This window comes from Schistocerca piceifrons, chromosome 5 (assembly GCF_021461385.2).
Source record: "Schistocerca piceifrons isolate TAMUIC-IGC-003096 chromosome 5, iqSchPice1.1, whole genome shotgun sequence".
Classification (NCBI taxonomy): Eukaryota; Metazoa; Arthropoda; class Insecta; order Orthoptera; family Acrididae; genus Schistocerca; species Schistocerca piceifrons.
This window is the reverse complement of record NC_060142.1, coordinates 284,080,696-284,102,334: the sequence shown is the minus strand read 5'-3', so window position 1 is coordinate 284,102,334 and position 21,639 is coordinate 284,080,696. Positions and strand designations below refer to the sequence as shown.

General features: G+C 37.8%; 1 protein-coding gene across 1 annotated transcript in view; it reads right to left on the bottom strand.

Moving 5' to 3' along the window:
• Positions 1–21,639, bottom strand: part of LOC124798944 (uncharacterized oxidoreductase YjmC-like) — a 218,943-nt gene that overhangs the window by 34,126 nt on the left and 163,178 nt on the right. The window contains exon 7 of the mRNA XM_047262478.1: positions 19,717–19,874. Within this exon, the coding sequence (XP_047118434.1) occupies positions 19,717–19,874 (158 nt within the window). The remainder of the gene's footprint in view (positions 1–19,716; positions 19,875–21,639) is intronic.

Here is a 21,639-nt window from a genome sequence, read left to right as displayed (position 1 = left end):
AATTACATGTAAACCCTATCCCGAACATTATGGACATATCAGATAAATTGGAAGAATGTAAGAATTTATGACAACGGATGTATTTAATGACTACCATCAGTTGAAAGTAGCAACAGAAGGTTGTCAAAAACCAACATTTAACACTCTGTCAGGCCACTAACAGTGTTGGCATATGCTATTTGGGTTAACGAATGCACCAGCCACATTTCTGTGTTTATTAGACTGAATGTTTCAAAGATTAAAACTGAAGCAATGCATATTTTATTTTGACAACATTACTGTTTTTCCAAACGGGTATGGTTAAAGGAAATATTCAGATAATTTTGTGTGGCATATCCAATGCTGATTCTGAAAAATTGCTGTTTTGTGCTAGGGGAGATACAGTATTTGATACATGTAGTCAGCTGAGAAGCAGTCTGGACCAGTCCCAGGATTGTAGAGTTTGTGAAGAATTTTCCAGCACCACATACAGAGAAGAAACTTCATTTCTTCCTAGGTCTAGCAAACCACTACAGGAATTTTGTTAGTAAGTTCATTGAGATATTGTAGCCACTCATGTATTTACTCAAGAAAAGAGTATAATTCAATTGGACAGTGGAGTCCAAAGAGCTTTCAAGAACTTGAAGGATTTGTTTACAATGGAGAACAATGACTCTGCCATGGAAAAAATATGATAAGTCTCCTTTTTGATATAACATATTTTTTCTGTTATTTAAATGAAACATGTTTTAAGCTCATAATGGCCCATGCAGCATTATAGTGACTACTAGGTTTGAAAAATTCATCCAAGTGATTTGACACTGTGGACATTCAATCTCAGTGAATTTAATTTCGAGGTTATATGTTGACCATGTAAAACACACGGTGTTATGGTTGGCCTAAGCTGTAGAGAGTGTGAAGTGGAGCATCTACATGTATTATCAGCAAAATAGTGAAAAGTAAAGTAACTAATAGTTTGCATCACAATTGCAGTTCATGGTTACCAATGGGCCATAATGTGACCAAGTCAGGTGTGGCACTGCCACCCTAACAACCTTACACCTTCTCCCCCATTTTCCAGTGGGGATGACACTGCTGAAGGCTGTTGACACTTGAGAACTTTCTCATAGCAAATTAGCATCCTGCTCTTTCAAAGTGCCGCTAATTTAATGGTTCTGTCACTGGGGTCCATAAGTGGTTACCAGAGAAAAGAGACCACAAGTCGCCATAAATTCACTGCAGAGCACATTTCGTTAATTGCTGTCACAACTGTAGGAATAAATATTCTATTATAAAATTACATTACATATTGTTAAGGATATTTATAAACTTTTTTATGTCATTCCTAAATAAGAAAATGTCTTGCATTAAATTCAGTGTGCCTTAGAACAAACTGTTTTAAAAATACTCAAGGCTGTTGATATCCACTGGTTCAGTTCCTATCAAAGCGTTCATGCTTTATTCTTATGCTATAAGCTCATTTGGAGGCATGTGAATATACACAGGGGGACAGTGCAGATTTAGCACATTCGGCATGAGGAATATTGTTAGAAATGATGAATTACAGTTTCGTTATAGGTTTAGTGATTTTGGATGATACATTTAATATCATCTCAAACTTAAGTAAAGTTTTGAAAAAACAATAACTAAACATTTCACCACTCCTTGTACTTGTTTCTGGAATATTTAAGGTATATTGATTGCCTCTGTGACTGCAATGAAAATAGTGTGGAAAATTAAGCACTGTATAATATTAAGAAACCTAAAGTGAATAAAATGGAAGTTAAAGATCTGCAGTTCATGGAGGACAAGAAACAAATCAGGAAAATTGTAAGGAAACTAGTGAAAAGTATAATTAATGGAATTGAGCAATTGCTCTGTGACAAGACTGTGAAAGTGACACAACTAAGGGTATACTTTGAAAGTTTTAAAGAATTTAGTGATAATTATTGTAAAGGACTGTGGATGATGTTAGGACTTCAAAATGTTTATACTGTTATTGTAGACTTTCATTCTTTTAAATATGTTGCTCATAATAAATCACAAGAGTCATCTTCTGATGTTGCTTCTTTCATCTTAAGGGCCAACATCAGCTATGAAGAACTAAGTAATCTTGCTGAATGTGTTCTGTGCGTTCCCATTTCCACTTCCATTGCAGAAAGGTCATTCAGGACGATGAACAGATTGATGATGAAATTAAGAAATAGACTGAATCAGAATATTCTTCAAACTTGTGTGAAGGTGTCAACAGAAAGAAGAACCCACAGAAACTTTCATTGAAGATGTCAACAATATGCTGTAAAAAAAGGCCTCAACATATCAGTTACCTGTAAACATAAGTTATTGCACACAATAACATTCTTTTATTGATTCTCATAATTTTTTTCTTTAAGTTAATTAATTAACTTAAGCTACACCTACTTAGTAGTTACACATAATCTAATTAACTGCTTAACATAAAACCCCAAGTTTTCTCATTTTTATTATTCTGACAGAAACTTATAATCCCAGGCATACTCAGGAAACTTAGGAACAGACCTTCAGAAAAATAAAATAAAACCTTATATCCATATCAGCGCTGATAGTTACATGTTTGGCCACTGGAAAGCATCTGATCCTACATCTGCAATGTGGCTGTCATGTTTTGGTTGAGTTGGTTGCCACTAGATATCTTCTTTAGTGTGTGCAGCTTCAAATACTCAACAAAAAATGAAAAAACGTACAATTTCAGCCTCTCTCCTTCACTGTTGTTTATGCATCTTTTTCAAGGAAAGGGTGCCTATAGTGATCCTGAGTCTGACATTGAATTAAGCAGCTGAGAAAGTGAAGAAGAATGTGGTATTAGTTCAATACGGACTAAAGTGACAATAGTTCATCAGCTGAGCAATAAGGGCTCGCCAGTTGTATGAGATAAATTCGCTCACTGTGTTCCATCCAGCTCCTCCAAGATTTATGTTCACAGGAAATCATTGTGAAATACATGATTAGACTTCACAGATACACAGAAACTAAAAAAATACATCAAGTTTCAGGACATACTGGAGATTTTATCATTGGTGATCTTCAAAATTTTGTATCTCTTTATATTGAGCTTTAAAAACTATCTGTATATTCTGTTTGTAATATCATTCACTATAGGAAATTTTTCATTAACAAAAAATATTATTTTTTGGAACACAATATGAAAGGAATCAATATGATATGGGGTTAGGTAACAGAAACAAGGGAAATTTTTAAATACTAGTACTATAGTTACTATTTTTGATATGGTATCAATAAAATTTGAGGCCTATGACACCCCACTCCCTCCCCCACCCCCCATTCCAAGCTTTAATATTCTCCAGAGAAACATGGCTGTAGCTACTGTAGTGTAACATACAATTCTGGTGAAGTGATAGAGCTGTAACATGCAAATTACAGAACGTGGGTTACACTCTCAGTTCTCCTAAAAAATGAAAGATTTTCCTCAGACTTAATAAACATTTTATTGCTACTTAAATTACTGATGGCATATCATCAGAGAAACTGTTTATTGTTATGTGCAAGTAATGCTAGGTACATGGGTACAGCATATCTGCAGACAAGATGACAAGTTTAGTGAGACCACCTGCTGTGGGCTGCTTGTTCTTAGATGTCATGGATTGGAGGTGTGTTGTGGTCATGGAAGAACAGGGCTCACAGTAACAATAGTGGTGTCACAGAAGAAGAACAAAAGAAGTTTTTAAAACTTGCATTCTGTCCTATGTTCTTGGCCATTTTTCTTGTCAAAAAGTAATCTCATTTTGCAAGATATTTGTATCCAAATGATTGTGATATGATTCTGATGTACTTATCCAAGGACAATTAACTAAATGAATAAGGAAGCTTAAATAGATTGGAGTTGAAAGAAGGAATTTTGTTGATCAATATGTAAAACAGACAAATATTCCAGCTTTCTTTCAGCCTCTGTCAAGAGAAGGAGTCTGCTAGTAAGAAAAGAAACATATTGTCTACATTTTACTAATGGTTCTGTGTAGTAGTTTATTTTATGAAGCAGGCAACCATACAGAATATAATAAACAACACGACAGAGTAAAACCAAAAAATAAATGGATTAGTGCTCCATTCTGGTGCCATAGTGAAGGGTCCATATGTAGTGGAACTTGAGAATAATAAGAAGAATTTATTGAGAAGAAACTGAAGCAATATGCTGTTGTCCTTGACAAGTGTCAACAGTCACCAATAATTTGCATTGTAGGTGCTATTATAAAACACTACCAAGAAATTATATTTAGTTGATCAATTAACAGTTATTTTTGACCACAACAATGAAGTACAAGCGAGAAGAACTCTAATCAGTCAAGAAGTCTGTGTAACAATGGCAGTTCATACGATCTCTGACTGTCCCAACAGCTTTACTATGACACATTGGTAGCAGCCTAATGTGCCACCTTGACCCAACGCACTGCTGTTCCAGCTTCAGCAATGCATTCATGTCAGCTGATGAAATGTAACCAGCAGCAGCAGGTTGTCTTCATGCCAATTAGCATCACTACAATATGCACCTCTACACAACTCAGCCGTATCCATGATAAACAATTTATTTTTCAATTGTTTTCAGTGTGGTTGTGTGGTAGTAACACACCACTGACCAGTTTAACAATTATAGGATTTTTTAAAAGTTACTAGTACAAATTGGTGATCTGGTAATCCTACATTACTAAGCTAATTCTTATTAGAAGCATATTGCTGAATTTCCTGTATGCCTGTGGTTAGCCATAGAACAGAGGGTCAGCTTACAGGAAACATTTAAAAAATTAAAAGAATTAACTGATCAACCTATTACATAGCTGCAGGAAATGCAGAAGTATCACTGTAAGATCAAAATAAATACCTCCCACATGTTAGATTATTTAAATTCCAGTGATTAACTGCTGAAGCATTCACAACAAAGTGCCAGAATTTGGAGTGCTCCTAAAAAGCAGTAAAGCACAAAATGTTAGGTACAGAAAGGTGGTTGAAACTTAAAATTGGTAGCAGAGATATTTTTGAGGAACATTTAAGTGTATATTGATAGGATAGGCTCACGGGAAATTCAGGAGATTTATTTGTCACAGTAGACAAGAAACTCCGATCCACCAAGATAGAAATTGAAGCTACATGTGAGATTGTTTGGCCAAGACTTAGTAACAGGGATAGGCATAAAACAATAATTGGATCCTTCTATCGCCTATCAGACTCATCTTCTGATGTAACTGAAAACTTTACAGAAAACCTCAGTTCACTTTCATGTAAGTTCACCATACATACTGTAATCATTGGTGAAGATTTTAATCATCCAACAATAAATTGAAAAAATTAAAATCTTGTTAGTGGTGAGTTGTGACAAGACATCCTGTGAAACTACTAAATGCCTTCTCTGAAAAATACCTAGAACAGATAGTTTGGAACCCCACTTATGATGGAAATATACTGGATCCAGTGGCAACAAATAGACCTGACCTCTTTGTGGATGTACACATCAAAACTGAAATGACACAGTTGTGCAAACAACGGTTACCAAAGTACAAAGGACAACTAAAACAAGCAGAAAGATATATATGCTACCCTCAAAACCTTGTACAGAAACATATTTCCCATGCCTTATCCCTCCAGTCACCCACCACCTCCAAAATTCCTACCATCCAGCCACAGAGGAGCATCCCCCTTCCAAATCAATACCATCCAGGACTGGAGCAACTGAATCACATTCTCTACCAGGGTTTCTACTATCTCTTGTGATGCTCTGAAATGAGGATTGTCATACACACTACCCTTCCCATTCTGTCCCACTGTCATATTCTGCCACCCACTGAACCATCACAGTATCCTTGTCCCTCTCTACTCTACAGCTGCTCTCAATCCCTTGCCTCATGGCTCATATCCCAGTAATATACCTAAATGCAACACCTGTCCCATACATCCTCCCACCATCGCCTACTCAAGTCGGGTCAGAAGCATCACCTATCCCACCAGACACAAGGCTATTTGTAAAACCAGTCATGTGATCTACAGGCTAAGTGACAACTGCTGTGCTGTGATCAATGTGGGGATGACAGCCAACAGGCTGTCTGTCTGCATGAATGGCCACCAACAATCTGTGCCCAAGAACCAGCTAGACCAACCAGCTGCTGAACAGGCTGCCCAACACAATGTTCTTCATTTCAATGACTGCTTCACAGCTGTGCGATCTGCATCCTTCCTGTCAACAGCAGCTTTTCTGAATTATGTGAGTGGGAACTCTTCCTGCAATATATCATACATTCCTGTAACCCTCCTGGCCTCAGCCTTTGTTAGTCACAGTCCTTCACCCACCTATTTCCTTTCCTGTTTCCACACCAACACTACGCACCCTTCTATTCCACCAATGCACAATGCATTCACAATCTGTTTACTTCTCTCCTCCCCCCCTCCTGCAACTGACCCCTTTGTCTTACCTCATAACGGCACCTAGCTGCCCTACCCTTTCCCCACCTCATCCCTGTATGCTCCAACAAGTAGCACTTTACTGTCCCCCACTCCCACCCATAACCTGCTATCCCTCCTCCTTTCCACTCCAGCCTCCTCCTTAGCCCCACCACTCAGACTGCTTCTCCCATAATGCGCTATTGCTCACAGTCTGCCATCAGCAGGCAGAGACAGTGGTCATATGTGTGTGAGTTACATTTGCAAGTATGTGTGTGTATGTGTGTGTGTGTGTGTGTGTGTGTGTGTGTGTGTGTGTGTGTGTGTGTGTGTGTGTGTGTGTGTTGTCTAATTCAGAAGAAGATCTTTTGGCTGAAAACTAACTTGTGTAACTGTCTTTTTATTTTGGCTGTTCACAGCTCAACAGCTCTTCTATAAGGTGAGTAGCAATCTATCCTCATAATACTGTTATTATTCCATCTTGGATTTTCCAATGTTTGATTTTGCATGTTCCGTAAACTAGATAAAATGCCAGTAGTGTCATATTTTAGTGAGGAACTTGAAGGTTTCAGCACAGGTCAGGAGCATGCAGAGAAACTATGGCTCAAGTTTAAAGTAACAGTTGAACATGCAATGGATGGATATGTGCCCATTAGAACAGTTCATAATAGGAGCGACCCTCCATTGTATACAATTACTATATAAAAAACTTCTAGAGAAACAGAGATTGCTGCTTAATAGGTGTAAAACAAAGTATAGGGCTATAGATAGCGAGGTGCTGGATGAAATGCATTTGGCTGTCAAGAGAGCAGTGCATGATGTGTAATGCCTTCAATGATATTGTCAAATGATCTTTAGTGGAACTCAAGGAAGTTCTGATTGTATGTAGAGGCTGTTAGTGGTACTAAAATTAGTATCCAGTCCCTAGCAAAGGAGACATGAACTAAGTCTGAGGATAGCAATTACTCCTTTCCAGAGGAAAGCCTAGGAGAACTGCCCCAATTTAATCCTTGTACCACTAAAAAGATGAGTAAAATAAGTATTAGTGTCAATGGTGTTGAGAAACAACTGAAATAATTAAAATTGAACAAAACTCCAGGGTCCTATGGAATCCCTATCAGATTCTGTAGTGGATTTGTGGCTGTGTTGGTCCCTCTTCTATCATCTATCACAGAACCCTCAAAGAAATAAGCAGGTGCAATAGCAGGTCACACACATCTACAGGCTGAAAGTTCAGACCATCATAGTTTCCACTGTTGCTTTATTTTTTACAAATGAGTTCACACCACTCAGTAATTAATTAAGCCACAAATTAATATTTTCAATCATTTACCATTATGTAAAATCATTTTCAATATGGATGTCAGACTCCTATGTAGGGCATTTCCAATGCGGAAGTGTACGATGGTGCTGTATACTTTTCTAACCTTAAACATTTTTCATAAACTAGGAAACAGTTAAGTCTTATAGTCCTATAAAAAAGCAAAATCTATCCCAGTCAATTTTCAAAACATTGTGTAGTTTCTGAGATTAACAAATATCTGTATGCCAGTTTATAAATAGCCCACTAGACTCCAAAATTACCAATCCTGGCTGTGCTATCAGACATCTTAACATCTATGTAGTCTGTGACCAGAAAGTTCTCATGTAGTTTCTTTATGTTGGTTTGTTTCAAAGTCTGTAAGGTCCAGTCTCAATGTTAATATCTCATGTCAAAGTATGCAACTGGCTACTAACCATGTACTGATAAAATCTTTGTATCTTAAAATCTTGTACACAGTAGTAAACACGTAACATCTTAAGTGTAACTATTCCATAAAAACTGACTTACTGGATATATGAAATATGTTGCCAACTTTCTACACAACAGTAAAATGTCCACTGTGATATCCAACAAATAGTGTGTCACTGAATTATGACTGGATTATTATCATCTGAACATGTGAATGAGGGAGAGGTACCCTTACCTATATGAACAGTGACAGCAAGACTGGAATTGTCCATCAAAATTGTTATAGAGTTAATAAATTAGTAGAAGCCACTTAAATTCAACTGCCATGAAGTGTACATCATTTGGCATTATCTTTTCTACAGTCAGTTTCCAGCTTATTGTGTGGTCACAATAACTTGAAGATTTTACTGGTGTTGCATGTAGCAGAGGAAATCAAAACTAGGTGAAAAATGTTCATTTGTCTCCAAATGCTGTCAACATGCAATGTGAAGTATTACTGTACATGGTGTTATGTTGTTAACGGTAATGGTGGCAACGCTACTAAGAGCAGCTGGCTCTCCCCTGTAGTCACTAACTTTAAACCCTCCCGCCCCACCCCTCCCCCAGTGACAGTCTGATGCAGATGTGTAGCATGCCTCCTGCCATTTCCAACAACACCACATGAATCATCTGCCTATCATTGACAAGAAGTATCTATACTACTACACAGAATCAAGTCTTCTTTAATGCCGTTACCAAAACTCTCAAAAAGTATTTGATTTGACTTCAAATTTTTACATGATGTTTAAATAAATGTTTGGACAGACAGATGCTAATTATGTTATTAATATACAGTATATATGTAAGGGGGAAACATTCTTAGCAAAAATATCAAAACGTTATTGACCAATTTATTTATAATTTTTACACAAGTCACTAATAAACATGTCGATGGACATAGGCAATATATATTTTAATGAACATAATATAAAAATATACATAATTGTATTATAGTGAAGCATTGTTAGAAAACTTGAAAACTCTTGACCAATTTACTTCAAATTATTATTTTTTAATCTAATAAACATTTGGGCACACATAGGCTACATATTTTTAATATAAAAATCTCTATATAATATATAATGTGGAATAAACATTCAGACAGATACAGGCTACATATTTTTAATATAAAATGTATACATGTCTATGTTATGTAGGGTGAAGATTAATAAAACTGACAAACTGCAGGGACTGATTCTGACTGTAATGTGAGGAAAAAAGCTCCTATGAACATGTGTCTGGAAATGCATTGTTGCCACGGTGGATGGCACTGATGAATGACAGTTCCTTTGGCCATGTGCCATGTGTTAGTAGTGTGTTGCAGGCTGTGTGATTGACCCAGCATACTGTAAGCATCTAAATGGTCTGGTATTCATATCGGGAGCAAGCTGAGATGGTGTTTGTGTACAGCCAAGCAGATGGAAATAGTCAAGAGGCAGCATGGCTATACCAAAACAAGTACCCTCACAGACATCAATCGCATCAAGCAACATTTCAGGTCCTTTTTGTGCATTTATGTAATCGTGGGTCCTTCCAAACAGAAGAAAAGGCAGGGAGTGGTGGTTGACTGTGCATACAACAGAGTTGGTTCTACAGGGTATTGAGACAAACCCTTGTACAAGCTCCAGGCAAGTGGCCCACCAACATGGTGTAAGCCAAATTATGGTGTAAGCCAAATTACTATTATGTGTATACTGTATGACTACAGCTACTATCCTTGTCACCTGCTATCCCACAGAGGCCAATTGAACATCTGTTGTGACATGGATGTGATGCAACTCTATACTGTGTTCTGAGACAATTTGTTGCTGTTGCACACACAAAGTCCATTTCCAGACACATGTTCACAGGACCTTTTTTTCTCTATTTCCAGTTAGGAATCCAGCCACGCAGTTTGTGGGTTCTATTAATGTTCACCCTATATATAAAGAGGAAATGCTGTTAGCAGTAATCTCATCAAGTTCTAGGCTGATTTACTTCAAATTTGTATTATATAAAAAGCATTCAGACAGACATAGGCTAAATATTTTATTTAAATGAGAATGTACAGGTTTTCTGTAAAAACCAACCGTAAGAAAGAGAATGCTGTGCTGTGTGGTGAAAATGAGCAGTTTACTTTTCTTTCTCACAGTTAATTTTAACTATGGTAACAAAGCATGAAAACGATTAGCCAGATTGTTCCTCACACATTTATTCTTTCTCCTTTTATATAATTTTAAACAACTGTACACAAAACAATGTTCCGTTTCATTTTCTTCCTTGATATCAGTTTTATGGAAAACAAGTTATATTTATTGCTTGTCAGCATATGATTAGAATACTATTACTTAATCTGAATTGTCTGAAGCTTTGTAATCTTACCAATCTGAAGATTAAAACTATATGAAGTACTGTCACTGAAGCCAGTATCCACAAAGATCCAACAGCTGGAGAAGTCTCTCTTATACCTCATATATCAATGATCCCAATCAGGTTACCTATTCATTTTAAGTGACTTCAGTCTCTAACCAAGGGGAGGAAATGGGGCAAAAGGTGTGGGGGGGGGGGTAAGGAAGATAGGGATGGAGAAAGCTGTGAGGAGGAGATGGAGAGGTAGGGAGGAGACGGATAGAGAGGAGGAGGTAATGTGTAGAGAGAGCAGGAGAAGGGGAAATGGACAAAGAGAGGGGGGAGCAGGAGATGTACAGCAGGGGGGGGGGGGGGGTTCGGAATGTAATACAACACACTTTTTCACACCCATGTCAGTTTAAAAAATGGGAAAATTGCTGTGGGATACTGTAGAATATTCCTGCTTCCCAAAGAAAGCAGGTGTTGACAGATGCGAAAATTACCGAATTATCAGTTTAATAAGTCACGGCGGCAAAATACTAACATAAATTCCTTACAAACGAATGGAAAAACTGGTAGAAGCCTACTTCAGGGAAGGTCAGTTTGCATTCCATAGAAATGTTGCAAAACGGGACGCAATGTTGACCATATGAATTATGGAGTGTAGCCATGTACGGAAGTGAAACAAGGACACTAAATAGTTTAGACAAGAAGAGAATAGAGGCTTTCAAAATGTGGTGCTACAGAAGAATGCTGAAGATTAGATGGGTAGATCACATAACTAATGATGAGGTATTGAATAGAATTAGGGAGAAAAGGAGTTTGTGGCACAGCTTGACTAGAAGAAGGGATCGATTGGCAGGACATGATCTGAGGCATCAAGAGATCACCAATTTAGTATTGGAGGGCAGCGAGGAGGGTAAAAATTGTAGAGGGAGACCAAGAGATGAATACACTAAACGGATTCAGAAGGATGTAAGTTGCAGTAGGTACTGGGAGATGAAGAAGCTTGCACAGGATAGAGTAGTGTGGAGAACCGCATCAAACCAGTCCCTGGACTGAAGACCACAACAGAAACAACAATAACAACAACCTGCTTCAGCCCTCATAGTTTCATGAAGTTCTCATAGATGGTGGTGCTATACGTAGCCTTCAGAATGATATCTGTAATGTAGGTGCATTCCAAGCGGAGAGCTATTATTGAGTTTCTTTTGGCAAAAAACCAGAGCTTCACAGGTATTCATAGGCACTTGCAGGATGTCTATGGAGACCAGGCAGTCAACAAAAGCATGGTGAATCATTGGGTAAGACTTCTGTCATCACTGAAACAAGGTCACAGATACCTGTTGTCTGATCTCCTGCATGGTAGCTGACCCCACACAGATGTGACTCCCGCAATGTTGGAAGATGCAGACACTCTCCTTTGAAGCAATTGATGCATCACAATCAAGCACCATACTACTCAGCTGGATGTCTCTCTTGTCCACCAGTTGAAGTACTCAAAGCTGTGTGCCTGCGGGATTCCTTGTTGCCTAACAGAAGACGATAAAGAGCAACAGAAGACCATCTGTGTGAAATTGTTTCTGCATTATGTGGCTGATCATGACAATTCTTTATCGAACATCTTCACAGGCCATGAAACGTGGGTTCATCACTTTCAACCAGAAATAAAAGGGCAATCCATGGTGTGGCACCACACCACCTCTCCTCTGAAGAAAAAGTTCAAAGCCACGACTTCAGATGGTAAAGTCATGACAGCAGTCTTCTGGGATTCTGAAGGGGTTATTCTGTTTGATGTCCTCCATCATAGTACAATGATCAATTCTGAAGTGTATTTTGCTACCTTCAAGAAATTGAAGAAATGACTTTGGTGTGTTTGTTGTCACAAAACTGCAAATGAACTGCTCCTTCTCTGTGATAATGCAAGACCTCACACAAATCTATGCAGCTGAGAGGAGTCCACAAAACTTCATTGGACTGTTCTTCCTCATCCACCCTACAACCCAAATCTTGCACCTTATGTCTTCCATCAGTTTGGGCCAATGAAGAGTGCACTCCATGGGAAGCAGTACATGAATGACGTGGAGGTCATTGATGCAGCTTCTTCCTCATCCACCCTACAGCCCACATCTCGCACCTTATGACTTCCATCAGTTTGGCCCAATGAATAGTGCACTCCATGGGAAGCAGTACATGAATGATGTGAAGGTCGCTGATGCAGCTTCTTCCTCATCCACCCTACAACCCAAATCTTGCACCTTATGTCTTCCATCAGTTTGGCCCAATGAAGAGTGCATTCCATGGGAAGCAGTACATGAACAATGGGGAGGTCATTGATGCAGCAACATGCTGTCCCTTATGTGAACCAGTAGAGTAGAACCATGCAAGCATACAGGCCATCCCAGTAAGGTAATTTGTAATTTATTTGTGTGAAACATGTAATTACATGCATAGCAGTTGGTAGTACAACAGTATACAATATAATTTTACTTCATAATAGGAACTTAAGAATGTACTCCAAATTATGTGACAAAATAATACTTTAGATTTTAGTTTCTACAGTAGGCTATAGAAACACTGCTCAATGAGCCATGATTTTAGATGTTTTTTTAATGTCTCTCCAGTTATTACCTTCAGTTCATTTGGCAGTGCATGGAAGTATTTTGCTCCATTAATATATGGACTGTTTGCTGTTTTATTCTGTCTTCTGTGTATCATATGGTAATTTTGTACATGTCTAGTATTGTGATCATGAATTTCTGCATTACAATATGTATATTTCTTATCTTCTACAGTTTCAAACATATACATAGAATAGATAGTCAGAATTTTAAATTCTATAAACAATCCCTTACATGTTGTTTTGGCATCTTTTTTGCCTAATATTCTCAAGGCTCTTTTCTGGAGTTTAAATACTCGGTCTACATGAGATTTGAAAGCCCTGCCTCACAGTGAAAGATCATATGCTAGAAATGGATGATGCTAGAAATGGATGTATTAAACCAAAATACATCATCCTAATTGTTTTACTACTGACGTATAAAGCTATTCTTCTTAAAACATATAGGCTAGATGATAGCATTGCACATACAGTGTCCATAGTTGTTTGCTATCTATACATATACCTAGGAATTTACACTCACTACAGATTTCACCTAAAATATTACTATCTTGAGAATCAATACCAGTTTGCAAATCACCAACACTGAAGGGGGTTATATTTGTTTTTTGTAAGTTGATTTTTAGTCATTTTCAAACTTTTCCTTTGCTATATCTATAAATTTTTTTACCTCTATGTCGAGATTAAGAATATCATTTCCCCAACAAAGGCCTGAAGTGTCATCTGCAAACATTGTAATGAAGGTATCATTTTTTACTATCTTTGGGAAGTCATTAACGTAACAAGTAAAAAGGAAGGGACCAATTATCGATCCCAGAGGCACACCAAATTTAATATTCCTGACTCTTGACGTATAACTTTTTAATGTTTCTCCATTATTGTGTGAGATTGAGGTACACTGTCTTCTGTTTTTTAAATATGATGTGATGAGGTGCAATAGTTTATCACTTATGCCAGCCCTGGCCATTTTGGACAGAAGTACCTTATGATCAACCCTATCAAAAGCCTTTGATAGGTCTAGGAAAACTCCAGCTACTTGCAAGCCTTCATCAATTTTGTCAAGAGCTTTCAGCATAAATTGAAGAGTTGCAGTCATGGTGCTACAACCACTTCTGAAACAATGCTGAAAATCTCCCAGGATGTTGTGCTTATTATAATGCTCCAACATATATTTCAGAATTATTTTTTCAATTAACTTGCTAAAAAAAGAAGTTAAAGCGAGTGGTCTGTAATTTTCTACTAGTTGTTTATCACCTTTTTTGTAGAGAGGTTTAACAATGGCTAATTTTGGTATGTCAGGGAACACTCCTTCTTTTAAGACACTATTTATTAGATGCACCAAAGGATATGCTAGCTTGTTTTCACCCTGTTTAAGTAAAAATAGAGAAACTTCATCCCAGCCAGTGGTTTTTTTTGTTTTTACATTCTCTGATGAGCTGCAAAATATACTTGATTTCAAGTTCATGGAGTTTATTGGCTTCAGAATTGTCCTCAGCAAGACATCCAACAGGTTGTTGTTGTTGTGGTCTTCAGTCCTGAGACTGGTTTGATGTAGCTCTCCATGCTACTCTATCCTGTGCAAGCTTCTTCATCTCCCATTACCTACTGCAACCTACATCCTTCTGAATCTGCTTAGTGTATTCATCTCTCGGTCTTCCTCTACAATTTTTACCCTCCACGCTGCCCTCCAATGCTAAATTTGTGATCCCTTGATGCCTCAAAACATGTCCTACCAACCGATCCCTTCTTCTAGTCAAGTTGTGCCACAAACTTCTCTTCTCCCCAATCCTATTCAATACCTCCTTATTAGTTACGTGATCTACCCACCTTATCTTCAGCATTCTTCTGTAGCACCACATTTCGAAAGCTTCTATTCTCATCCAACAGGTACTTTACTTTATCTGTGGTACAAAAGTCAGATTCTATGATATCTATGAAATATTCATTAAAAATGTTACTGATCTCTTGAGGATTGGTGACATGAATATTGTTATTAGATATCTGTATGTTGATATTACCTTTTAGTTTTGTTTTACTGTCTCTTATTTCATTTACTATTGACCAGCCGGTCTTGGAGATACAACATGAATTTTGTGTTTTCGAGTTAATGTTTTCAGCCTCCGATCTTTTGACTTGCTTGCAAAACTGGTACTTGTATTGTTTGTATTTGTCCCTGTGCTCATTGTTTTTGGTCTCTCTTTGTATCATATACATTTCTTCCATTTTTTCTTTCAGTTCTTTGGTAGACTTATCAAATTCCATGTGTCTTGACTGTCTTGCCTTATTCTCATTAATATTTATCTTTCTGATGGGAATAGTATTATTTAGATTATAAGATAATGTTTCTAGAAAGGCATCCCATTTATTATTCACTCCTTTGGCTTGAAATACTAGGTGCCAAGATTTGTGACCAAGGCTCTCTCTCAGTTTGGCAATGGTGATAGCAGAGAGATTTCTTTTGTATTCGTAAATTTTCTTTGGTTTTATACAAGGATCTCCTTTTAGCACTAATAGTTGGCCTAGATGGTCAGAGATGTGACAATTTACAATAGCAGCTGTGGCAATATTTTCACAATTATTAATAACATGGTCTATAGAGCTTATACTAGTTGGAGTGATTCTAGTGGGTCTGTCTCCCAATAGATCTATTCTGCCATATGAATAGACATGGTCTTTGAAGCAATTGCTTTCTTGGGAATCATATAATGTGTTGACATGACTATCCCCTAATAATATAACATTTATATGTTCTTGCTTGGACATTAATTTACATAATACTGTATCAAGGGAATTAAGAAATAATTCAAAATTTCCATTTGGTGATCTACACAGTGCTAAGATAAAGTATACAACAGACAAGAATTTTAATTTAATTGCTACAACTTCACAGTGCAAGGCTGTCACATTGAATGGAGATCATGTTGAAAATAGGGTTTTAGCCAAAAGATTGAAGAATAATGTGGTGCAATGGAATCCTGAATAAATGCAACCTGCTTTCAGAAGAGAAATGTGGTGCATTACTTGTTAAACACCTCTTGCATATCCATCTGCAACACATATTTAGCAATTTTGCAGGTGCCAGGTTCCTCAGTTAATTTATCAAATCAAATTATGTGACCTCAAGACATGTGACACTGAGTGATGCATAGGAAAGGGGAACATTGCACTCCATTACAGTATGCTGCTGCACAGCACTTCATATATGTTTTGGAAGATGTGTTGAAAAACTGCTAGCCATAATCAAATCATTCACATATATCTATCTATAGCTACTTATATAGGGTGAAGAAAAAATGCCACACTTGGCAGTCGGCATGCAACTCCTCGTCTCAATTCAAGACAAACGGTATCTAGAAAAAGCTAGTCATACCAAACGGTTTAATAGAAATGTGAATTTTTTTAGAAGAAAAGGTCTCTGGCAAGGCTGTAACCACACACAACATGGCCAAGAACAGGTAGCAGCCGCATTAGCTCAGTGAGACAAGGAAATGCTATGGGGCAAGGATATGCTAGCTTGCCGATGTTTGAGTCACATTCATGTCAAACTTTTTTTTTTTTAGTTAAAGCATCAAATTGTATACAATTTGCAATTCACACCCTCACAATGTGATATCTTGTGTATTTCTTTATATCATTGTGACCTTTATTTAAATGTTGAGATATACCATGAACTCTTACAGACATAAATGGCCACTTTATTTTGTGCGTAATGGATATAACATCATCTGTATCCGATGAGGTACAAAAACACAGTAGGTAGACTATAGTAGACTGTGCATCATGCTACACACTATATTTTCATTCTGTGCAATTTACATCCAGGCATATTTTCACTGAGCTGGTTCTTACATGTACACGCAGTACTCATTAATAGGAAATGTTCAAAGCAACCACCATGCATTTGTAAACACTTCACCACTCACTGGGTCGTACATTTCTGGACCCTACACAGCACACCTCCATCCAAGATTGCCAATGCTGCATGCGCACAAGCTATTAGATTCTGTACACCCATGGGTGGTGTACTATCTTCTTGTTCCTTTAAGTGTCCTCACAAATAAAAATCTAGTGGATTAAGGACCGGGGAATGTGGAGGCCAGATCATTGGACCTCCAAGACCAATCCATTTCCCTGGAAAAGCTTCATTTAAACAGTTATTTACACAGTCATTCCAAAGTGTGACAGTGCACTATCATGTTGAAACCATAGCTGTCACCAAACACCAAGTGGAACATTTTCTAATGTGTCAGGCAAAGTATTGCAAAGAAACATATGATAGAGTGATGCACTCTTCTTGTCCAGCAATAGGTAAGTGCCCAAATGCACTCCTTCCAGGATTCCAGCCCACAGGTCAGTGCCAAAGTATGCCTGAAAGCTACATTCGCAGGTGATATATGGGTTGTATTCTGACCAGGAATGGCTGTTGAGGATGTTGAAAATACTTTCATGAGTGAAGCTAGATCATCAGTCCGTATTATACAGGGTGATTCAAAAAGAATACCACAACTTTAGGAATTTAAAACTCTGCAACGACAAAAGGCAGAGCTAACCACTATCTGTTGGCAAATTAAGGGAGCTATAAAGTTTCATTTAGTTGTACATTTGTTCGCTTGAGGTGCTGTTGACTAGGCGTCAGCGTCAGTTGATGCTAAGATGGCGACCACTCAACAGAAAGCTTTTTGTGTTATTGAGTACGGCAGAAGTGAATCGACGACAGTTGTTCAGCGTGCATTTCGAACGAAGTATGGTGTTAAACCTCCTGATAGGTGGTGCATTAAACGTTGGTATAAACAGTTTACAGAGAATGGGTGTTTGTGCAAAGGGAAAAGTTCTGGATGGCCAAGAACGAGTGATGAAAATGTAGCACGCATCCAGCAAGCATTTGTTCGCAGCCCAGGAAAATCGACTCGCCGAGCTAGCTCGAACAAGAAGCACAACAATTCATATTTCAGCAGGATGGAGCGCCACCACATTGGCACTTATCTGTCCGTAACTACCTGAACGTCAACTACCCGAGGCGATGGATCGGCCGCCAGGCAGCCCGTGACAGAGCACTTCATCACTGGCCTCCAAGAAGCCCTGATCTTACCCCCTGCGAATTTTTCTTATGGGGGTATGTTAAGGATATGGTGTTTCAGCCACCTTTCCCAGCCACCACTGATGATTTGAAACGAGAAATAACAGCAGCTATCCAAACTGTTACGCCTGATATGCTACAGAGAGTGTGGAACGAGTTGGAGTATCGGGTTGATATTGCTCGAGTGTCTGGAGGGGGCCATATTGAACATCTCTGAACTTGTTTTTGAGTGAAAAAAAACCTTTTTAAATACTCTTTGTAATGATGTATAACAGAAGGTTATATTATGTTTCTTTCATTAAATACACATATTTAAAGTTGTGGTATTCTTTTTGAATCACCCTGTATTTTTATAAAATGTTCATTATTTTACACTTGGTGCAAAACCCATTTACAAAACTCTTCTTGTCTAAGGTGTTCTTTTGGCCACTGGTACTGAGATAATGTATAATGATATGGATGCTGTTCTTCATTGCATAATACTTCAACAACTAGGCCTTCAGATATCTAGAACTGTGTTGCAATATCGTGGGTAAATCACCAAGGTGGTTGGTGAACGGTTTCAAGAATTGTGTCCTCTGTTCGTGGAGTACATCTAGTCTTTGGATGACCTCTATCCATTACTTGTGAACGAAGGTAACAGTTTACCAAAGGTGCTGCTGTTTGTGCTGTATGTCTAGTCTTTGGATGACCACTGTCCATGGCTTATGAACAAAGATTACAGTTTCCCAAATATGTTGCTCCAGGTGACAAAAAATATTCTTACTGGAATGATATCTTTGAGGGTAAACATGAGCAATAGCAGTAGCTTTGTTATCAGATACACCCAGCACCAAAACCATATTGAGGTATTCATCATTTGTGTACACAATAGGGAAGCTGTCCTACATGAAACAAGACTGTGCTGTTAGTAGGCAGTTTAAAGAATGCCACTGTGATGTGATATGCTATTTTATGAGAAAAAAATGATGTCCTGCTTATAAAAGCTGAGAACTAGGGAGAAGATGTCTGAAAAATAAAAAGGAAATCTCATGATGATTTGAACCATAGTTCTATGGTGGATGTGGATTTGATGTCACAGCAGTCTACAAAGGGAGCTATGACACCTCGTGAGGCAGTATGGGCTGATACACTTTCCTCTGTACATTCCGATACTCTGCACCATATGAAAGTCTTGCCAGCTCCTTGTTTCCATACATGTGTTTCCAAAATGCACCCAATCTGACTTTTGTAGATAAATTTTTGTCTTGAATCTGGATCAGGAATTGCATATCAACCTAAAAGTGTGACATTTTTCTTCATCCTGTATATTCCTAAAACTGCTATACAGTGCATGATGGAGGATACACTCAACCAATGCTATTGACTTTCTTGCCTATTTCATTTGCATATTGAGAGATAGATAAATGATTATCTGGTTGATAGTGTGAGTTTGCAAATAAATGTTACTAAAAATGATTACTTGTAAAATATATTTTAGAATTCTGATTGACTTGAGAATAGCTTTCTCCTACTTACTGGTTTCAAATTTCTGAGGTATGTCATCAGGTCTTGCATACGGCATCCAAAATCTGGAGCAAAGCAGTTGGGGTTAATTGCTACAAAACTGTGTCCTATGTCTGCAGGTTTATCTGTAGGCCTCAGCCAATGGCGAATATTAGGACCATAGGCAGAACCTGGAAGAAAGACAATTCATATTACTTTTACTTCTTTTAGAATATGCTTTTTATTTCAGAAAAATATATTTTTAGTTATTGTCACCCTCAATATACTTCTCTCCTCTATCCCTACAATGCTCCATGTGAATTTTTCATTAATGTAAACAGTGATAGAAGTGATAATCTATGAGCTCCTTGAAGAAGTGTACCATTTTTTTCTTTCACTGCTTCAACAGACTGAAATCTTATTCTTTTTAATGCAGATGTGATCTGGGGGGGGGGGGGGGGGGAAGATAAAGGTCACATGGTGCGAGCCAGGTGACATAGTTGGCTGGTCTAACATTGGGATGCTGCACTTCACTAGGAATCTCTTAGCAGACAATGCAGTATGAACTGGTGTGTTGTCTTGATGCAGAACCCATGACTTGCTCATCCACAGTTTGAGACATTTTTTTCCTTTTTTTTCTCATGGAATTGAGCAAGAACCTTAAGTTAGTAATGTTGATTAATAGTTTAACCATCAGAGACCCAGTGAAGATACACCATTCCACGAATACTAAAAAAAGTCATCACTGCTTTGACTCTTGATTTGCTTATTCAAGCTTTTTTTACTCTTTGTGAAGCTGGGCCCTACCAATGCATGGATTGGCACCTAGTTTTTGGATCATAAGCGAAAAACCAAGATCTGTCATGTTATCACTCTTTCCAAGAAATCAGGATCATTTTCAATGGTATTCAAAGTGTCAGCACAGATGTTTTCGCAAGCTTCTTTTTGTTTGATCACGAGAATCTACAGTACCAATTTCACATACACTTTTCTCATGTTAAATTGGTTGTGTAAAATTTGCCTCACACATTCTTTTCAAATCCTACAGTTTCAGCAGTCAATGAAATACTTAACTGATGGTCAGGTCAAATCAGATTACCTACTTTTTCAGTACTTCCATCTGTTTTTGGTGTTGAAGGATGTCCAGAGCGTTAGTCATCTTCAGAATCTTCTCAGCCATCTTGGAAACTCTTGAACCATTCAAAAACTCATGTTTGTTATAAACAGTCTTCATGTTATTCTTATTTGAGTAAAACATAGCTTTTAAGAGCAGTTTCTCCAAGTACCTTGTATAACACCACATCCATTCATGGCACTGCCATTACATTTGTAATTTTTCTGACAAAATAAGATAACAGCTCTTACACATACGGAGGTCACAGCCACTGTGTTTTGTCTACAGACAGCAGAGATGCTGCATTCAACTGAGAAGGCTTCGCAATTCACAGCCATTGCTCATTCATCTTTGGCACATTTGAACTTACTCTGTACTCTGTACTCTATTTTATACCTACACATTGTATATGACAGCTATACCAAATTAATGCTTAACCAGGCTGCACAAGACTGGATTTGAATTTCCTTTATATGACAGGTGGTCACATCTGTTGGTAGAATACTGAACTGGTAGTAATGTGACACCAACAAAGAATGTGAGCCACGGGTATTGAAAGAAACTGCAATTTGCATGAAAATGCTACGAGACTAAGTGAGCATTAGGATGCACTTTAATAACTTTTCCAACATCTTGACATCACGTTTTATTGTGCATTTCAACCTTATGCATTTCAACATCTTTTGATTTTTGAAGGCTATAAAATACACCACAAAAATGGTGTCAGGAGATGTGAAAATATGTTACATTTCACCATGGATTAGAGACATTGTATAATGAGTAGAATTTGGCTTTCTAGCTTATCAGTGTTATGTATCTAATGAACAATTTTATATGACTGA